The 20,635-nt window shown below is 42.7% G+C and overlaps 1 protein-coding gene across 1 annotated transcript in view; it reads left to right on the plus strand.

Annotated features, from left to right (window-relative positions):
* Nucleotides 1-20,635, plus strand: part of GHRHR (growth hormone releasing hormone receptor) — a 32,452-nt gene that overhangs the window by 3,581 nt on the left and 8,236 nt on the right. Inside the window, exons 2-8 of the mRNA XM_065398482.1 lie at nucleotides 3,383-3,485; nucleotides 4,337-4,444; nucleotides 13,798-13,895; nucleotides 17,886-17,983; nucleotides 18,591-18,723; nucleotides 18,886-19,039; nucleotides 20,065-20,125. Of these exons, the coding sequence (XP_065254554.1) occupies nucleotides 3,383-3,485; nucleotides 4,337-4,444; nucleotides 13,798-13,895; nucleotides 17,886-17,983; nucleotides 18,591-18,723; nucleotides 18,886-19,039; nucleotides 20,065-20,125 (755 nt within the window). The remainder of the gene's footprint in view (nucleotides 1-3,382; nucleotides 3,486-4,336; nucleotides 4,445-13,797; nucleotides 13,896-17,885; nucleotides 17,984-18,590; nucleotides 18,724-18,885; nucleotides 19,040-20,064; nucleotides 20,126-20,635) is intronic.

A 20,635-nucleotide genomic window follows, 5' to 3' on the forward strand; every position in this document is an offset into this window, starting at 1 on the left:
CCTGAGTGGACACAAACTGTGTGCAAGACATAATGGGGACTAAGGATCTGCTGCATTGTGCTAATGCACCTTCTTAGCTCATATTATATACACTGTGCTAATGCAGCTGTGTGAGAAAAGACTGTGGGTTTGACTCTGCGAGGTGCTGAGATCCTCCTGTGAGGTGTCAAGCGCTCCCCGCTTCCCGAAATAGTAAGTCCTTAGTCATGCAAGCAGTCTCACCCCATGAGTAATTCCACAGAGTTTAGTAGGACTATTTGTTCTGTGCCACATGAGCAATCATTGCAGGATCAGACTGCATGATCACAAAATAGGATGCAAGGTGAGATGAGAGATCCTTGCTAGATATGGGCCCAAGACTTAAAGTTCAGATCAGGGTCCAAATGCTTTCAAAGTTTAGGAGTGTTGTGACTGTGGATTTTGATTGGAGCATTGTAGTAATAGAAGGTGGCTATGAGCATGGCTCTATCTCCCAGTCCTGTGCCAAGTTGGTATAATGTCTCATCTATTCATCCAATCATCCACTGCCTCGGCAGAAGGCAACAAAAGCTGAATATTCAGTCCCTTCCATAGCCCAAATTCAGCTTGTGTGTATTATATGTGTCTCTCGCTCAGCGTTCTCTGTCTTGGGTTGTTGAAACTGAGGGAACAGCCGAATCTTACACCCACACTTTGGACTGGTGAAAATGACTGTACAAGGCAGTGGAGAATCTGGTTCTTTAGTCACTAGATTCTAGTAATTCACAAATGTTAGGGCTGAGAACCTACAACTCTTATTAAAGTCAGAGGAAGTTGCAAGTGCTCATGATCAAGAAGAAGCCAGAACTTTTAAATCATCTGCAGTAAATGAAGCATACACGTTTAACTCAGGGGCATGTGGTAAAAGTTCTCACAACTTTGGAGACTAAACAACCCACCCCTAAAAACTGTATTTTCCTGAGTCTATGAAAAAATCAAACATTTATTTGTTCTCACCTTGAATATTTTAGTGGACTTCCAAGGCCATTTTCACATGCAGACACCGGTTATTTTTTCCAGGAGAAGTTCTTTTCACTGTGCAAGCGGGTAAATTTCCACCCTGCTGAGATCTTTCTGGACACAGTTCACTAAACCAATAGAGTTCTATAAACTATCCATTCACTGAAATATATGCCTGGTTCTCATGCTGGGAACCTATTTTCTTCTGGGGTTTCAATACACCAGGACCAAATCCTGGCCTTTCAGCATAGCTGACTTTCATTACTGATTAAGGAACACAACAAAGGAAGGACAAATATAAGCCTACATGAGAAATTAAAAAGAGACTGTGTGTAGTGTGGGACTGACTCTTTCCCAGACACCTTGAATTGACCCAAGGGACCTGATCTCTAGCAGACAACAGGGAAGGTGCAGGACACATTTAAAGGTGCAGGACACAGAAAACAGTATCACAACATCTCCACTACATTTGTATATTCACATACACCCCAGTTTCACTGGTAAGTTTCCAAGTCCCGAAGTCAAAACAGCCATGGCTGTGTATGGAATTCCATGGCATGGAATCCTGGATCTAATCTCTTTTTTCCCCTTACACATGGGACCTAATCCTGCTTCCATTAAAAGCAATGGCAAAATATTCAGTGTCTTCGTTAGGAGCAGGAACAGAGCCTCAGATGGTAAACTAATAAGCAATCGGTTCAAAAGGTCGGTATATCAGCTTGGAATAAGGATGTTAATATGAATGGAGAACACTGGCTTATTAAAACCATTACATTCTGCCCTCTGAATGACCTGAAAGCAAGATATTTATTTCCAAAACTCGCTGAATATTTACCCTTCCTGTGTGAAAATGAGCCGAGTCGAATTTAGTCAGCCACCTGCTCAGTGGATAGATTTCATCCTGTTTTGATTCTTTTTTAAAAAATGAATGCTTTGATAGGTAACACTTCTTCCCTGACGAGTAAGGACAGGGTGGAGGCAGTGTGGAGCAGTCAGGGCCATGTGTGGATATGCAAGAGTCATCCGGCAGGTGCAGAGAAAGATGGTGCCAGGTGATCAAGGCATACACTGCTGCCCCTTCAAAGAGGAGTTGTGCACTGCTGGCTATCACTCGCAGCACACAATAAAGCTGGGTGGGAAATGGTTTTCCCTTCCTGTGAAACAAATGGAGATTTCAGAATAGTTTCTGTTCAGCAGTGGGATGAAACCGAGACCTTTTGACATTTATGTTTTTGAGAAAAAACAGAGAGGGAGAAAAAGGGGTGTTATAGCCTAGAATAGCTCAGTGGTTACGGCACTTGTCTGGTATATGAGAGGTAGGTTCACATCTCTGCTCTACTTTCTTTGGAGCAGGGACTTTACTCCTTGTCCCCCAGGTCAGTGCCCTCGGTTAATGGCTATTCTACAGAGGAGCTCTCTTTGGCTACAAATTCTGTCCCGGACGTCAGAAACCTCTGCTGGCCACAGGGCTGCTGGAACAATTTCTATAGTGGGGATGCTGAGAGCCACTGAACCAAACTGTAAATCCTCTATATAATGGAAACCATTTCAAGCCAGGAGGTGCTGCAGCTCCCCCCGCACCCCTAGTTCTAGCACCTGTGCCTGGCCAAAGCTTAGTTGAAACTGACTCTTTCCTACAAAAAGTTTTGGTTTTGACAGTTTGGCATTTCTTCACCCCCCCTCCAAATAAATAAATACAATTGTTGAATAATCCCACTGTCTCTAGCACAATGTACTTGCCAGCTGGCTGGGAGCCTTGGAAAATCCAGTAGCTTATGCCCGCTTGTAGCCATTGTGCTCTGGTCCTACCTGACTCACCGGAGCTCTTTGCAGGTCTAGGTTGGAATCCTGCTTTGTTGTAGCAAGGGGGAGAAGTGGGGAAGAGGTCCTCTCTGTTCAAAGTCTCTGTGCACATCTCTCCCCCGCACCAGAGCACACAAGCAGCAAAGGGTAGGACCTGCCCATCAGAACGTATGGTTGTGAGAGCCTCAAAACACGGAGGATTATATCCTGCCCATAACATCATTCAAGCAGGAGAAGGGCAAACAGCATGAGAAGGAAACAGAGCAGCTCCCTTAGGAGTCAGTGGCAGGAGATGCTTGTTAGATGCAAATCTTGCAGAGGGCAAATCTTATGGTTGATGCTTCAGCGACGAAAAACCTTCCGAGTCAATCTTTACCTGGGGACAGAGTCTCAGCTATGAAGTTTATGGAGCTATGCCAGTTTACACCCGCGGGGGATTTGCTCTTTGGTGTAAATCAGCATCGCACCACTGACTTCAACAGAACTCGACTTCTTTACGCCAGCTCAGGATCTGGGCCTGTATAGTTGGGGTTACATGATGGAGTGGTGCCCTAGCCCCCAAGCCAGGGCTAAGCACCTTCACGCACCTTTCTCGTTGCAGGTGGTTGGGCACATCCATCCAGAATGTGACTTTTTAGCTGAGCTGAAGAGAAATGAGAATGAATGTCTGAGGGGCGCTGAAGATCATGGAAATGAAACAGCAGGTACCGCATGTGGCAGCTCAAAAGGGGTGCGGGTTGGACAGTGACGTGAAAAATTGCCAGGGTTGTGAGAACCGGTTCAGAGAAATGAGTGAATCCTCCCCACTCGGTTCTAGACGTGAACTCAGATCCTTGGATTCCTTCCACGGGCTCCCCATCACGCAGAGCATCAAGTTCAAATGATTTGGTCTTTTATTCAGTGGCCCACCTCCCTTTCCCCTGGTCTATCCTCACTGTTCAGTTTAAAAGAGAACTGGATAAATTCATGGAGGTTAAGTCCATTAATGGCTATTAGCCAGGACGGGTAAGGAATGGTGTCCCTAGCCTCTGTTTGTCAGAGGGTGGAGACGGATGGCAGGAGAGAGATCACTCGATCATTACCTGTTAGGTTCACTCCCTCTGGGGCACCTGGCATTGGCCACTGTCAGTAGACAGGATACTGGGCTAGATGGACCTTTGGTCTGACCCAGTATGTCCGTTCTTATGTTCACATTCCGCCACCCACTGGTCCTTTCATTTCCTTCTCCCACTCCTGATTCTGTGCCCTTTGCCACGCTGCCCTGTAGGCATGGAATTGTTTCTCAGCCTGAGTGCACTGCGCCACCTCCCTCTCCTCATTCCGTTTCCTCCTACACTTCCTGGGCTGCCTGCAAGAAATGAGCTAGAAAAAAAATAAATGAATGGGACCAGCAAGTTGGACAGAGACCATCATGTGAGCTTGCTGCAGTAATGCTCCTCCTTCTTCACCCCCTCCTCATGCCGACACACTCTCACATATTGCATCATGTCTAAAATTTGACTTTTCATCTGCAAATATAAAAATGCTTTCAAATGTGTTTTCCCTTCCCTGGCAGGTTGCAGGAAAACATGGGACAGGTTACTGTGCTGGCCGAATACAGAAGCTGGTGAGACTCTCACCTTGCCCTGCCCGCAGGTTCTCTTTCACTTCCTCAAGGAGCCAGGTGAGGGACCCGCTTTACCTATTTATTTTAACTGTGCACGTGACTGTTGTGCTCATGAAAGTGAGGGACTGAGAAAGCAGCTTATATGGGACTGTGCCATGCTGGGCTACGCAGAGTTGCCACTCCTTTGATTTCAACAGGAGCTGAGGGTGCTCTGCAGCTCATATGCGGCCTTGCAGAGCTCCCATGACGGGGCCTGGTCCTGAAGTCCCTACTTAGGGGGGACTGAAGAACGTGGACTGAAGAACGTGGACGTCAGTGGAAAGATCCCCATTGGCTTTGACAGGCTTTGGGATCAGCCCATTGGGTAAACACTCATGTTGAGTTCATTCACAGTGCTGGCTGAGTCGGGACTTCAGCACAGGATCATAAGAGCTTCAAGCTGTGATAAAGCGTGGGATGAGATGAAAGGATGAGGAACCAGTGATGTGGTTGTTCCTTAGGGCCAAGGGTTGAGATGAGAAGCAGAACTGTGCCATTAAAATGGCATATGCATTGGGCCAAGCACAACACTGAAGACAATAGGCTCAACCCAATGGAAGTCAAAGGCACTTACTCCAGAGGTGACTTTGGCCCAGTAACTCACTACAAACAAACATGCGGGAGAGGAGAGGGAAATGATCTTCCAGGAAAGATCTAGATTTGGCATTTTCAAAAAGGAAAAAGTAATCTGCAAAGCTCAACCTCCTGCCTCCCTGGCAGCGCCTGACACGTTAGTTATAAACGAGGGATAAGGCAAATCCCTTTCATCTGCAGTTTCATTTCCTGCTCTGGGATTCTTAGGTTTAGCCTTGATCCATCTCATAAAGCTTTCTGCTGAAAGCCCCTTAATAACCAGCAGGACAAACCAATCACACCAGAGAAACCAGCTACTAATATCCAAAAGATGTTAACACCAAGGAGGGAATGGGTGCAAAGGGGTACAAGGGGTGTGTGTGAGGGGGGAGGGGATTGAATATAATTAGGAGGTCAGAAAGAGCAAATATATAACACAAAGGCTTCAGGAAGAAGGAGTATTCATACTTGGACACAACTACAAGATTGGTCATTTCTGACTGAGAAGAAAAACCCGAACACAGCTAAAATCCTTGTCTGTACAGCCTTCGTGATATTTTATAGAATTACCTCAAAAGCAACAAGAATTTTTGTTTGCTAGTATTTGTGGACACACCCCGGACCCTAAAAGAAAAGCAGTGACTCAACATGAAACCGAAGAGAATAATGGGAGCAAAGCCATTGACTATACTGTGCAGCTACACTGATGCAAAACATCAAGCCCAAACAAAATGATTGTGTACTGATAAAAGAGCCCTGAGGTATAATTGAAATGCATCAATCTCATCACTTTTGTAGCAATATTTTATAGAGCCATCTGCAAAACAATTACTTTTTCCCCCCATTTGATTATCACATTGAAGTGGCCCCAAAGATTAATTTTTCTAGTTATATTAAATCCCGTCCCTCACACACACACACACACACACACCTTGCACCTCTTGCACCCACGCACCCACTCCCTCCTTGGTGTTAACATTTTTCTGGATATTAGTAGCTGGGTTTTTTTGTGTGACTGGTTTTTAAGGGGCTTTCAGCCAAAGACTTTATGAGATGGATCCAGGATAAAAATCTTATATACAAATCTACAGTGTATGGGGCCCTGAAAACCGTAACTTCTTGCACATGCTCCTGCCCCCACCCCACCACTCATAAACATTTTGCTTTTGTCTAAATCAGAGGAAGAGGTTGAGTGGAATACAAATCATAGCACAATGTTTAAAAGCTACACTAGCCCAACCTTTAAACAATAGTGATAGCTTCTTTTGAAACATTGCCTAAAGGGATTGCCTCGCATAAAAAAAACCCCCAACCAAACAAAAACTTCTTGAAAGCCAGTTTACAAAGATGGGACATAGGCCTCTTCATAGGCTCAACACCTGTAAATTGCAAAGAAAGTTTTTGATTCCAGTGTACAGTGAAAAAATAACATTTTAAAAGGCAAAAGCCATAGCTTTGTTACTGCATGAAAGACAGAGGTACAGACTGTAGCATCTGACATCCTTATCTGAAGAAACAGCCCCATCCCACACCTCGTCCTCCTTCTTTCCTGACATTTTTTTAAATCTAAAATTGCCATATGCATCTGCTAAACATGCTGATTTTAATCACCTCAACTAAAGCTTTAAAAATAAATACTCATAAGCTTTTAAAAGTTTAACAGGAAAAACAGGGCATGGGGAGACGAGAGCTGGCCTGCCTTTTAGCGGAGCATTGATACATGACTGAAATATTGTTTTAGTAAAACAATTTTGTAGCCACTCTTTGCTAGTTGTCATGCTTTACCATGAACAAACATTTGTCGTACAAAAGATTGTCCCAACTTCATGAGGCATTATTTCTCCCATAATTGTGCCAATTTTTCCACTCCCTTTTCGCCAGGCTATCAGAAATAGTAAATAAATCAGATTCTCAAAATCGTTGGCGGGTGACATGCTTGGAGATACTGCATAGCAACACCCGCAAAGCAACAATTACATTTGGGGGGTTTGTTGATCATAACATTGACAGGGTCCTAGAGAATTATATTTTTTCTGTTCTTAGTTAACACTTTATATTTTACTTTTACACAAGCTGTAACCCTGGATACTGAATAACACAGGACAGGCGAACAACCTGAGAAAGTGCTGAAAACACAGGCCTTATGATGGATTCAAGCCCTAGTAACGGGACTAGGGAAGAAGTTAAAAGGGATAGTTGAACAGGAAGAGAGTATTATTTAAAGAGGAGATTTGAAGAAAGCGGGGGGGGGGGAGACTTTTAAAAGTTTCTGATAGCTTATTTTTAAAGCTTTATTTGATGTGATTAAAACAGTATGTTTAGCAGAAGCATACAGAGAGAATGGTAGTTTTAGATAAAAAATAAGTCAGGAAAGGAGGAGGAAGGAGTTTGGGGCGGGGGATGTTTCTTCAGATACCAATGCCATAGGCTACAGCCTTTATCTCTGTCCCTCATACAGGCACAAAGGCTTTTGTCATTTTTTTTTTTAACTGTACACTGGAATCAAAAACTTCCTTTGCAATTTACAAGTGTTGAGCCTATGAAGAGGCCTATGTCCCATCTTTGTAAACTGGCTTTCGAGAAGTTTTAGTTTGGTTGGGGTTTTTTGTATGCGAAGCAGTTCAGGTAGGCAAATCTTTCAAAACAAACTGTCATGTACTTCTGGCTACAGAGCTCCCTTATATACGCCAGCTGTGTTCATTGTAAGATCCTTTAATGCTCTGCCAGGCATGGTTAAGGTTAGTTTAAATAAGATATTTTACACCACATAGTGGTTGAACAGATAATACAGTTAACATTCCATTTCATCTCCCCCTTTAAGTTCTACATTCCTACCATTTACAGTATTTACACTTTCACACTGTCTTTGAAGTTCAGTACTTATCAGCCTGTTGCCCGTTTCTGAAACATACTCTTTTTCTAATTACGTGACCCAAATGTGTGTCAACTTGGTATCTCTAAGTCTTCTTCTTTGTGAGCTGCTTCTGCCATCTGTAGAGTTTGCTCTGTTGATTGTTCTTTCTGAGGACCAAACTGTAGCTGTCAACAGTTTCTGTTCAACTCTCCACTGTTGGTCTCGATCACATATGATCTCGGTGCTGAATTCTTTTCCTTTATGACAGCTGGAGTTGTCTCTCCTTTTCCTCCATCCAGTTTGACACAAAAGTGGTCACCAGGTTCTAGACATAGCAGTTGTCCAACTGAGTGATATTTGTAAAAGTGTTCATAAGCTCTTTTAACCTTTTAATCCAATTTGGCTACTCTCTTCCTGTCTGGCCACTTTGGAGACAGATTCCTCTCACAAGTTAGAACAGTAGTTCCGAGTTGTTGTCCCATCAGGTGTTGTGCTAGACCAGGGGTCGGCTACCAGCGGCACGCGTGCCAAAGGCGGCACGCAAGCTGATTTTTAGTGGCACTCTGCTGCCAGCTGGGGTCCTGGCCACCGGTCCTGCTCAGCACACTGCCGGCCTGGATGGATGGAACCCCAGGCCGGCAGCGGGCTGAGCAGGGCCAGCGGCTGGGACCCCAGGCTGCCAGGGACCAGTGGATGGAACCCCAGACCGGCAGCGGGCTGAGCGGCCAGCCCGCTGCCGGTCTGGGATTCCATCTGCCGACCCCACTGCCGGTCTGGGGTTCCGTCCACCTGCCCCTACCAGCCCGCTGCCAATCTGGGGTTCCATCTGCCAACCCCGGTGAATGTAAAATGTATTACTGGCACACGAAACCTTAAATTACAGTAAATAAATGAAGACTTGGCACACCACTTCTCAAAGGTTGCCGAACCCTGTGCTAGACTATATCCAGTAGCTGCTACTGGTGTTGATCTGTAACTCAGAAGAGTGAGGAATGGACCTTCCTGCTTTGGGATTTTCTTGGCTGGCTGTACAGCTCTCTCAGCTGCTCCATTCATTTGTGGGTAATGTGGGCTGCTAGTAATATGGTTAAAATCATATTTAGTTCAAAATGACTTAAATTCTGCTGCAGTGAATTATGGTCCATTGCCCGTTCCTAGTTGTTCTGGAATACTGAAGTGAGCAAAAGTGCACTTCATTTTTCTCGATAACGTTGCAACATGTCTTTCTAAATACATTCTAATAACTGGAAAAATAGTTCACAATGACCAGGCAATGATATCCTCTGAATGCACGTAAATCGCCAGCTAGTCTCTTCCAAAGTCTGTCTGTTAGAGGTGTTGTTATTAAAGGTTCTTTCTGTTGCATTGGGCCGCTAGTTCTGCAACGTTCACATGTGGCAACTTTCTTGTTTATGTGCTTTCTGATGCCCTGCCACCGCACTGACTGGTTGGCCCATTCACAGCATTTAGTTAATCCTTGATGTCCTTCATGGATGAGGTTTAGAAATTCTCCTCTCATTTAATCTGGAATTATGAGGCAATTGCCTTTAATCATGAGTCCATTTGACTCGCTTAACACACCACAAAGTTGTCTCATGTCACCTGCTTAGTGTCCTTTAAATACTTGGGCCAGCTGCCCCAATGTAACTTAGACCTTCCTGAAGTTGCTTCTCTGTCAAGGTTGCTTTTGGTAGCTGGAGTAGCCTCTTTTATGACACTTGTCTGTATGTGTCCACAGCATTCACATCAGCTGTTACATCACGCTCGAGCTCACGGGTAGCTGAGTACAATGCTGAGCTCCATGACAGAGTGCCTGCTATTACTAGATTTTCCAAGGAACCTATCTAGCAATTGAGTTAAATTGCGTAAACCTTAGCAATAGATGTTGGCATTTCAGTGGTGCTTGATCCAGGTCTTTTCAGTTGATGAGGGTTATAAGCGGTTTATGGTTTGTTATCCATGTAAATGAATCCAGTCCACACAGATATCTGTAAAAGTTCTCACATGCCCATCCACTTGCCGGGCACTCCTTTTCAATCTGTGCATATCGATTTTCTGCTTCTTTAAGCGAATGAGAGCAAAATGCAACTGGCTTCCACTCAGAGCCAGGTTGTAGCAACAATGCACCACCTAGGCCATAGCTGCTTGTATCTGCACTGACCATTGTGGGTTGGTTCACATCCTCGTTCTTGAGAACTGGAGTCATTGAGATAATTTCTTTTATCTTATCAAAGGCAATTTCTTGGTTTGGCCCCCATAGGCAAGATGTGTTGGACATTAACAGTTCGGACAGTGGTTTGTTGCTGTTGAAAAGTCTTCTAGGTATCAACTATAGTAATTTACCATTCCCAGTATACGTCTTGGTGCATGCCATTCTCAAATTGCTGTTACTTTCTCAGGTCTAGGACTGATTCCATCTTTGTTTATTGTCCGTCCCCAAAACTGGATTTGGGGTACACAGAAAATGCACTTTTCCTTGTTTAGCTTCAGTTCAGATGGACTGATTAGGCTTAGGACTTTGTTGAGGGTTTTGTAGTATTCTTCCACCAAAGATCCATCTATCAGAATATTGGCCATGAAAACTACAGCTCCATTTGTGTTCGTTCACAGTTCTGCCATCTTTCTTTGGAAAATGTCAAGTGCACTATTAATCCAAAAAGGTGATCTTCATAAGCAGAATCTCCCAAAAGGTGTGATAAATGTAGTTAGTTTAGCACTTTCTTTGGCTAAAGGAATTTGGCAGAATCCACTCGAGGCATCCAGCTTAGAGAATACTGTATATCCTTTCACTTTGGGGAGAAAGTCATCCACTGTTGGAAGGATATATTTTTCTCTCACAACTGCTTCATTAAATCTTTTAAGATCCACACAGATGCATATTTTTCCATTTTTCTTTATAAGTGATACCATTGGGGCACACCATACTGCTGGCTCAGAGATTTTCTTGATTATGCCAATACACTCCATTCTCTTTAACTCAGTTTCCACTTTATGAAATAATGGGTTAAGATTCCTGTGAGGTGTATGTGTATGGCTTAGCATTGTCTCTTAATGTTATTTGTAATAGATCTCCTTTCAAAAGTCCAATATCAATAAATATTACATTGAGTTCTTCCACCTTTCTCACTAGGCCCATCAGGGCTGCCACACTGCAGCTGAGAAGGCTTTTGTTCTGTGGTCCTTTGATCACACACATTCTGCATGCATAGCTTTTTTCTTTGAAAGTTGTTTCTGTGCTGAACTAGCTCATGCAATTCAAAATCCCTCCAGGTGGTCTGTCAGGTGACATCAGCTTTGGGCAGTGTAGAAGGTGATTGTAAGTCCCTTCTGAGATAACTTTGATGCTAGCTCTTAAGTCAATTTTAAAGCTAATAGTCTCATAGACTCATAGACTTTAAGGTCAGAAGGGACCAATATGGTCATCTAGTCTGACCTCCCGCATGATGCAGGCCACAAAAGCTGACCCACCCACAACTGCTGCACAACAGTCTTGCCATGGATATACTATTTCATTCTCCAGGCAGGCTTTTTGTCATCAAAAGTGATAGATTCCAGAAACAATGCCCTCTTGATTATCTGTAATATGAGTGAACTCCCTGACTGATTTGGTTCAGCAAAGAGCTCCAAAATGTCCATATTTAATGCCTTTAGTACCCTGTGCACCTCTGGCTACACACGCATCATCTCTCGGGATATGACTTTTTTCACATCTTGTATATATAGGCTGGAATTTGTCCCTCTTAGCTTGGGAGTTCTCTCTCCTTGCCTCCGGGGGCTTATGATATTGCTTTTTAACACTCAAGTGTCTGTGTACAGTTTCTAACCTAGTTTCAGATTTTTCCTGTTCATCGGGAAAGCCTATACTTTAACATTTTTATTTTTTATTGTAAAGCCTCTCTGTAAATGATGGAAATTTTATATTGTCCCCTGGAATCTAAAACTTTGTTCACCCTTTACAAATGACATACATGAGAAATGTATTTACAAATTTTTGTTTGGTTGGGGGTGTTTTTCCATGCTGGGCAATTCACTGAGACAAAACTTTGCCAGACTTAAGGTGTAACAAAGGCCTTATTCTCCGTTGCAGAATGGTAGTTATTTAATTATGGAAATGAAATAATTTAGCCATTTCCTATTCTTGGCCTCTCTAGGGTGTAATGTATAGATTCAATGTAAAACATGCTTACATTATTGTTAAAACGCTGGCATAATATTGCTTTAAAACACTTTATTTCAAATTTCATATTATTTAATTTTCATCCTATGATTAAAAAATTATTTTGCTGAAGATACTGCAAAAGACGTCTCTCTTAGAATAAGAGGGTAGAATAAGAGGAGAGGGTATGGAGGCATGTTTCTTCACATGACAGTGACAGAGGGTACAATCTTTATTTCTCTCTTTCATGCAATTACAAAGCTATAACTTTCTTTACGGTAAAACTCCTCTATAAAGTAGGAGAATATTATCCTAACCCCCCAAATCTTCACACTTTAGAAATGATATCCCATAAACTGATGTTAAAAGAAGTTAAATTAAGTAGTGTTGTATTAATTTAGATGGAATCCGGTGTTAACGTAACCCTGTCGCTGTCCAACATTAAACAGTTTTAAACAAAAGTTGGGGTTTGGTATACAGAGGCCCCAGCATGCTTTGTACCATGGCAAACACACCAGTAAACATCCTTTAAGCTTTTTATTAAAGATACAGAAAATAAGGGAAAACAGTTAAAGCATTTGACATATAAAATAGTGAATAATATTTTCATTTTAGCAACATCCCCTGTTCTCTTTCCCTTTAGCTGGAGAGAGCTTTTAGAAGGAAAAAGCCCTTGTTTGACAGTCTTTTACATGGCATTAAAGATGGTAATAACTGTAATTTTGGGGGAAAAGAGAAAAAGTTAGTTGAGATCAGAGGCATCATGTGCATGAGGGGGGCACGATTTTCTGCTTGGCTTCTACTGAGCATGCTCCCATGGACTGAGCATGCTTAGTAACATCTGCTGAAGCCGCTGTCCTCACTCTGCCCCGCCACTATGGGCAGGTATGGGTCGTCTCTGGTTGAGATGGGCTGAAGCTGTCATTGCTGTTGTTAATGTCCGATCACCTTTCCTAAAAGACAAAACAAGACAAACACACACAAGAGGGGAAGAGGAAAGAACAGCAAAATAGAAAATGCCGCTTCTGTGTCTGGTGTTGCTTTTCCCTTGCAGCCTCACCGTTGGAGAAACATGGGCAGAGCACCTGGTCTGATCAGTCATTCCAAGATATGGCAAATTGTACCAGCACGGGCTGGTTAGGGCATTGCTTTTACTCACCTCTTTCTGGTCACAGACTTGCGGCAGTGTTGCAAAAGATACATCTTGACTAGGCCGGCTAAGCCAGACTCTGATTAGCCAGAAGGAAAATGGAGAGGGATAGGAGAGCTGGGGAAGGAAAAACATACATGGGGAAGAAGGACGGGAGGAGAGAGACAAAGTCTCCCATCCCAGGTGGTGTTTGGGATTCAGCCAGAGCTGATGGAGGTGGTGGTGTCTTCGGGGTCCCTCTCTCTGGACCAATCAGGTCAGGACATATTTTAGGATTAGGATGAAGAAGGTCCAGGGAACCTCACAAGCTGTATCTCTTCCTAGAACTGCTCCCACGTGTTCTTCTGCAGCAGGAATGTAAGTCCTTCCTACCCACCAGGAATGTTGCCCCTGCCCATTTTGAAGCGCCTCATTAGCAAGCTACCTACTACTGCTCCTTTCTGTTTTCCAGTGGAATGAATGCATTAATATTATTATTTATCTGTATTACTGTAGTGCCCAGGAGCCCTAGTCATGGACCAGGACCCCTTTGCGCTAGGTGTCGTACAAATACAGAACAAAACGATAATCCCTGCCCCTGTGGGCTTACAATCTAATGTACGGCCTTGATTAGCAATAAAAACAAGCATTTTTTGCAGGCTTGGTAAGAAGAAACTGTACAGTGAATGGCTGGTCTGATCCATATCCCTCCTATCACATTGCCTGTCCAGTGAACGATGAGATTCCAGTTGAGGAAGTAAGTATATCTGAACCAATACCATTCAGAAATATGCTGATGCTAGTCATATACCTTTCTATTTCAGAAGTTGGGGATGGAAACTTTGTTGAAGCAGCAACATTCTCACTAAGTATAAAATGCCATTGTATTTTTACTCCGTCCACTTGCTCTGTGAAATTATTAATGACATTTATTATACAGGTTAAGAGAGCAGTCATTTAGACATCTAATAGATCTAGAGAGCTGTGTCAGAAAAATATAGGGCCAGATCTCCTGGGGTTGTAAATTCGTGTAACTCTCTTGAACGACACGGACATACACCAGCTGAAGATCCAGTCCAAAACTGGGATTAATACTTCAGTTATACTCAATCAGTCTGAGCTGTCGATAGCATTGCTGCAATAATAAGGCAAACATGCCCTTTTTTCACCAGAATTTCAGACTCAGGACAAATTGAATCACTTAAACAGAAGATGCTGCATTTTTGCTCCTCATCTAGTTTAAAGAAAACAAATCATTTAAAGAAAAAATAAGCGGCCATAGCAAAGCAAAAGGAAATCTGGGCTTAAGAAAAATACCATGCCCAGATTCTGGTCTCTATTACATAGGTGTAAATCCATTGACTTCAACAGAGTTATTCTGGATTTACACCTGTGTAATTTAGATTAGTATTTGGCACATTTTGTCAGTTTGATTCCCAAAACCATTGTCACTTTAATCTTGTCTGCACGGAAAATTTTTCCCATTTTAACTACACCTTGTGCTTAGGTATAAATATGCTTCTGCTGGCATAGCTATTTTTGTACAGGAAGGGGAATAAGCAATATTGGTATAAAGCACCTTAATAATAGTATCATTGCATCCACCCTAGGCCAGGTCTGGCAGAAGTCCCCTAGTGTAGACAGTTACACCAGGAAAGCTGCACTCTGACTGGGGGCAGGTCTACATTTACTTCCTGGTCTGGCCGTAAGCAATCGATCTTCTGGGATCGATTTATCGCGTCTTGTCTAGACGCGATAAATCGATCCCGGATCGATCCCGGAAGTGCTCGCCGTCGACGCCGGTACTCCGGCTTGGCGAGAGGAGTACGCGGCATCGACGGGGGAGCCTGCCTGCCGCGTCTGGACCCGCGGTAAGTTCGAACTAAGGTACTTCGAATTCAGCTACGTTATTAACGTAGCTGAATTTGCGTACCTTAGTTCGAAGTGGGGGGTTAGTGTGGACCAGGCCTAATATAGCTTGTTTTGCTCAGGGGAGGTGTTTTTTCAACTCCAGCGCAAACCACATTTTTGCTGGTATAAGCTGCATCCACACTAGGAGTGCTTTGCTGATATAGCCTGCCAGTATTCCCATACTGGTAAAGCTCTCCTGGAATAGACATACATTAGGGTTGTATTGGTATCTCCATATCAGGAAAAAAATCAGAACCCTACCTGATATACGTCTACTGGTTCAAAACCTGTGTGTCACCCTGGCTTTGTTGCTGATTCTTCTCTCAGTTACTCAGGTGTAAAGTCAATCAGAAGTCTCTCCATTAGGGTAAAACTGGTAGAAAACAGCAGGGAATCGGACCCTTGCTGTTTGTGCCCAGCAAATGGTGCTAACTGAGTGAATGAAAGCAAGATTCTGTTTTACTTATTGAAGTTAATTTCACCTGTCAGTGAGACCTTAGTCAATAATCCATTCCATATGGGTTGGATGGATTTTTGTTGTCATCTTAAATTTATTTTTTCACTGTTTGTCAGCATGCTGTTTAACTTGGAACTTGCTTTCCAGCTGGCTGATCTGTAATGCAGAAATGCAACTCTTGAAATGTTCTTTTCCCTTCCTTTTATTTATTCCTTGCACTTCTAGTGCAAAAACATAGCATGAGCCTGCTGTTTTCGTTGGCAGTTGCCCTGTTCTTTCACCTAGGTTGACTCTTTGGCCTGCTTGTTTATCCACTTGGGAATTGGATTATTGCCTTATATGGACTTTCTTTCCTATCTGATTTGCAAGGAATGGCTGCCAGCTGGGATGACCCTCCCTCAGCTTTGAAACACTTGCTCATGAGATGGGTTCTCATTGATGCACCTGGTGGATTTGCTGCTGAGGATCCCATGTTTGAGTTTTAGCTGGATAAACGCACTCTGAGTAAGAACTGCTACCAGGGCTTTGCTAACTGGTTAAGTGCAATCTAGTGTTTCGCCACAAGGTGGTAGACACAGTATGAACCCTATTATGAGCAAAGGAGCTGCTGCTCCCTCTTGCTTCAATACTGCTCAGCACTTCTGAAAATTGAACTATAATTATTGCTTAAATTTTATTGAGAGAGAGAGATTAGAGATTCTAACCAGCTTTCCTTTCCAACCTGGAGCTGTGCTACTGCAAAGGCTGGCCAGGGTGACAACATCTATACAATAAAATCAAAATAGGACCAAGACAGATACTTCCAGACTTAGGGAAAGTTTGGATTCAGATCCAAACTCTACATCTTGGGTCCACGTCTACTTTTATTTGCTGCTTCCTCTAGAGATGGATGAAGTTAGTTTGTCCAAATTCCTACCCACTCAAATATGATGTCTGAAAAAAGCTGGATTTTAACTCAAGCACTATTAGGTTCTTCTTGTACATGGGAAAAGTTGAGTTTGGGGATATAGGGAAAAAATATCCAGTAGACAAATAGAGTGGAAATAGGAACAAAGCACAAACAGTGAAATACAGATAGGGCAAGGTTGAAAAAAAGAAGTAAAGAGAGAGAGAGAGAGAGAGAGAGAGAGAGAGAGAATCATGAAAAAATTGATGTTTGCAGTGTTGTTGTAGACACATCAGTCCCAGGATATTAGGGAGACAAGGTGGGGGAGGTAATATCTTGTATTGGACCAACTTCTGTTGGTCAGAGAGACAAGCTTTCGAGCTATACAGAGCTTTTCAACAGGTACTTAGGTGGAAAAGGTACTCAGAGTGTCATAGCTAAATACAGTGTGGAACGGATTGTTTAGCATAAGTAGTTAACACATATTCTTAAGGGATGAGTCCAGGTGAACTGGCCAGCTCTCCAGTCATAGGGCAAAATGATACATTGTGTTGTGTATGTCATACATAAGGCAGCCATTAGTGCCAGCCTAGCTTTTGAGGAATTACCTCTATCTCTAATACCAGGCTCTAGTTTGCCTGCAATTTAGGAAAATCTGATGTTAAATCCATACCCCATTGAAGTCAATGGGACTTCTTCCAATTACTCCAGTGGGGCCAGGATGTCACCCAGGGGGGGTTAAAAATGGAATCGTTCTCGCAAAACAAATGTGGGTTTAAACCGTAGCAGACAAAGCTTTGTGAACTCAAATTACTGCCATTTGGAATCCCCTAAAAATATAGTTTGAGAGGATCACAAAACCTTGCACATCATGAGATTCATCCTTCTCTCCTTGTTACCCATCTCCCTGGACCTTCTACCATTGATTACCTTGAACTTCTGCCATAATTATCTGAACATTTTATCAAAGCAAGAAGATTTTGGTTTAGTAAATGAGTGAGTGGTGACTTATAGGAAGGATTAATGTAGACCAGTCGTGGTATAACAATATATTCACAAAGAGAGTCAGGTTGAATTTTTTTCAAGAAACCCAAACTGGTCCAAACTTGCCTGGTTTCAGAGATCATTATAAGCCTGAAAGCCAGCGCAGTCTCATGGAAAGACTTGCAAAATTCCTAGAACCCTTTGAGTTAACTTGGACCCAATTTCAAGCCAGCTTAGGCCCTCTGGTGGTTTTCCAGCAAAACCATGCAGAGTTTACTGTTCTTCAAGGTTTAGATATGAAGCCCGGTGAAAGGATAAAGGATTCCAGCTGAGTTTTGCTTTGAGATCACATGAACCCTCAAAAAGTGAAAGTCAGGGGTGTGAACAGACTGAGGCCACAGAAAAGGTTCTGAGGCCCAACAAAGCAAACCCACCAGATTCTGTGTAGCTTCTTTTCCTTCTATTTTCATTAAAACCTATGTGTGACTTGTTCATTCTCTTCTTTATAGCAGTCCTATTTTTCTACTGTAAAGATCATCTACACTGTGGGCTACAGCATTTCTATCTCCTCCCTCACCCTGGCTGTGACTGTTCTTATTGCATTCAGGTATGTTTCTGAACATTTACCCTGGGCCCGCAAAAGTAAACAGAATAAACAGATATTAAGTTAATGCAACATGCTGGAAGCTACGGGCCGAGAGATTTACAGATTGATAACTGGCAGAAATATCTGCTATTTCACAATGCATTTTGCATTTCCATTTAGTTGCAACACTCATCACACTAGAAGCAAACATTATGATTAGGCATGAGTGATCTGGTGTGGATTAGCCTTTAATGCAGCCTGATTTTCACAGTTGCTGAGCATCCCCAACTCCTTCTGAAGACGCTGAGCTGCAGCTGCATATTACCTCTGCAAATCAGCCTCTAAATATAATCACTGCCCAATTTGCTGAGAAAGCTATCTAGATACTCACAGGTCTCTCTGCACCACTCCTTGTTGCTTGGGAGCTGTGTTAGCACAGTCAGTGTTACATCAGGGAAGGTTATTTCTCAAATTCAGATTTCATTCAGCCATTGAGTTCAATGTGAGCAGAGGTAGGCCACAGCGGAGCACTTTTGACATCCCCACCCTAAGGAAACCCATACATGTGAAAGATGAGTTACCCATCTCCCACCACTTCATTTTGCTGGCCTTCCTTCTTTTCCTCCAGGAGACTCCGCTGTCCCAGAAATTATATCCACATCCAGCTCTTTCTCACCTTCATCTTGAAAACGATTGCCATTTTCATTAAGGATGCGGTCCTCTTCCAGAAGGAAGATATTGACCATTGCAGCTTCTCTACAGTAAGCATTTGAAAAGGAGATTACGGTGGCATTTGATATCTTTGTATATCATTAATGTACTGGTTAATACCTTGCCACTGCTTGTGCTTGTATGTGATATTGTGGTACCCATAATAGCTGTATAATACGCAATAATGAAACTTTGCCTTCCCTGCTTCTTAGACTGAATGCAAGATATCAGTGGCTTTCTGTCACTATTTTATGATGACTAATTTCATGTGGCTGCTGGTAGAGGCGCTTTACCTGAACTGTCTGCTCTTATCATCCTTTCCTCATGGAAGACGCTATTTTTGGTGGCTTGTTCTGTTTGGATGGGGTAAGTGAGGACTGAGATGGGACTAGAAAAGATCAGATTATGTTTCAGGGCTTGAGCCATCACCCATTGGGGTCAACGGAAACGTCCTGACACCAAAGTAAATGCCCATATACTGTCAAATGGATGAACCTCAAAGGGTTCTATGGTTTGGATGATTGTATGAAACCTGTAGAATTTGGAGACTGTATGAGGACACTGGGGATGCACCATCTCTTGGCCTGGATACATCACTGGGAGCCAGGAACCCTTGATATTTAATTCTGGCTCTGCCAGTATCTACCTGTGTGGCCTTGAGCAAGTCACATTAATCTCAGAGTGGTAGCCGTGTTAGTCTGTATCAGCAAAAACATAGTCTCTAAGGTGCCACAAGTACTCCTCGTTCTTTTCACATTAATCTGCATGCCTTGATTTCTCCATCAGTGAAATATGGATAATAAAGCTTATCTCTGTCTAATCTGTACCATGCCCATCGGTATTACAGGAACACTATGATAATTTACTGACTGATGTTTGTAAAGTGTTTAGAGGGATTATTGAAATAGATAAATGCCACTCCTCCCTCATCACCCTGCCATGCCAAAACCACCACTCCTTACCTAAAACTGGGGGTGGAACTTGCAACCTGGTTTTAGGGATGTTAGTTGAGACAACTAGTCACATGATTAAGGATTTCTCATATGAGCAATAGTTTGCGGGGACAAGTCCATCCTGGAGTTATTGTATTGTTTTCATATTCACTTATCCATCCTGCGCAAACATTTACTGGTTAATGCAGTAGGCTACTTCATTTCATGGTGTGCATTGGGAGATTTCCCATTATATTTATGCAGCTCACCATAACCTCGTTAGGTTAAAATGCAATTCCCGTTAGACATAACAGTCATTGCACGGGGCATTTTCTGTGGTCAGTAAATGTGTCTCATGCTATCCCGGTTGGGTTGCAATAGACAGGATGGAAATTGAATTTGGAGTAATTAATGAAATCAGAAAAAAAAACCCCAATGTGTATTAAATTGTTTCTACAGGTTTCCCAACATTTTTTACCGTAGTGTGGATATTAGCAAAGCTATATTTTGAAGACACCGCGTAAGTTGACGTTTCATACTAGATGCCATATTGTAGTGTTGCATTTTTAATGTTATGATTGGTTCCAGTCCTGCAATTTTCTCTGTGCCCGTGTGAAGTCCTATTGAAATCAATGTCTTGCATCTTTACATCCATTTTGCATAAGTGTGAATGGTTTCATAAGGGCATGGCAGTGGAGGATCAGGCCCTTACCCCTTCCTTTTAAAAAAAATAATGATAAGCACAAAAAAAAAATTAAATGGAAAATATATGTGGGTGAAATCCTTCCCCCATTGAAGTCCATGGGAGTTTTGCTGCTGAGTTCAGTAGAATCAGAATTTTACTTTGTATTTTTTCCCCCGGTCTGGTAAAAGGATTAAGGGATTTATTTCAAACTGTCCAAAACAAATGTACCTCTTGCACTGAGACTATGAAAACATAGAAAGAATGGAAGAATTTTTAAAGAAGCGACTGAAAATATGTTTGTAATGGGAGTGGAGCTACAGCTTTCACTCTAGCACTTGCTTTTGC

This window comes from Emys orbicularis, chromosome 2, assembly GCF_028017835.1.
Source record: "Emys orbicularis isolate rEmyOrb1 chromosome 2, rEmyOrb1.hap1, whole genome shotgun sequence".
NCBI classification, from domain to species: Eukaryota; Metazoa; Chordata; order Testudines; family Emydidae; genus Emys; species Emys orbicularis.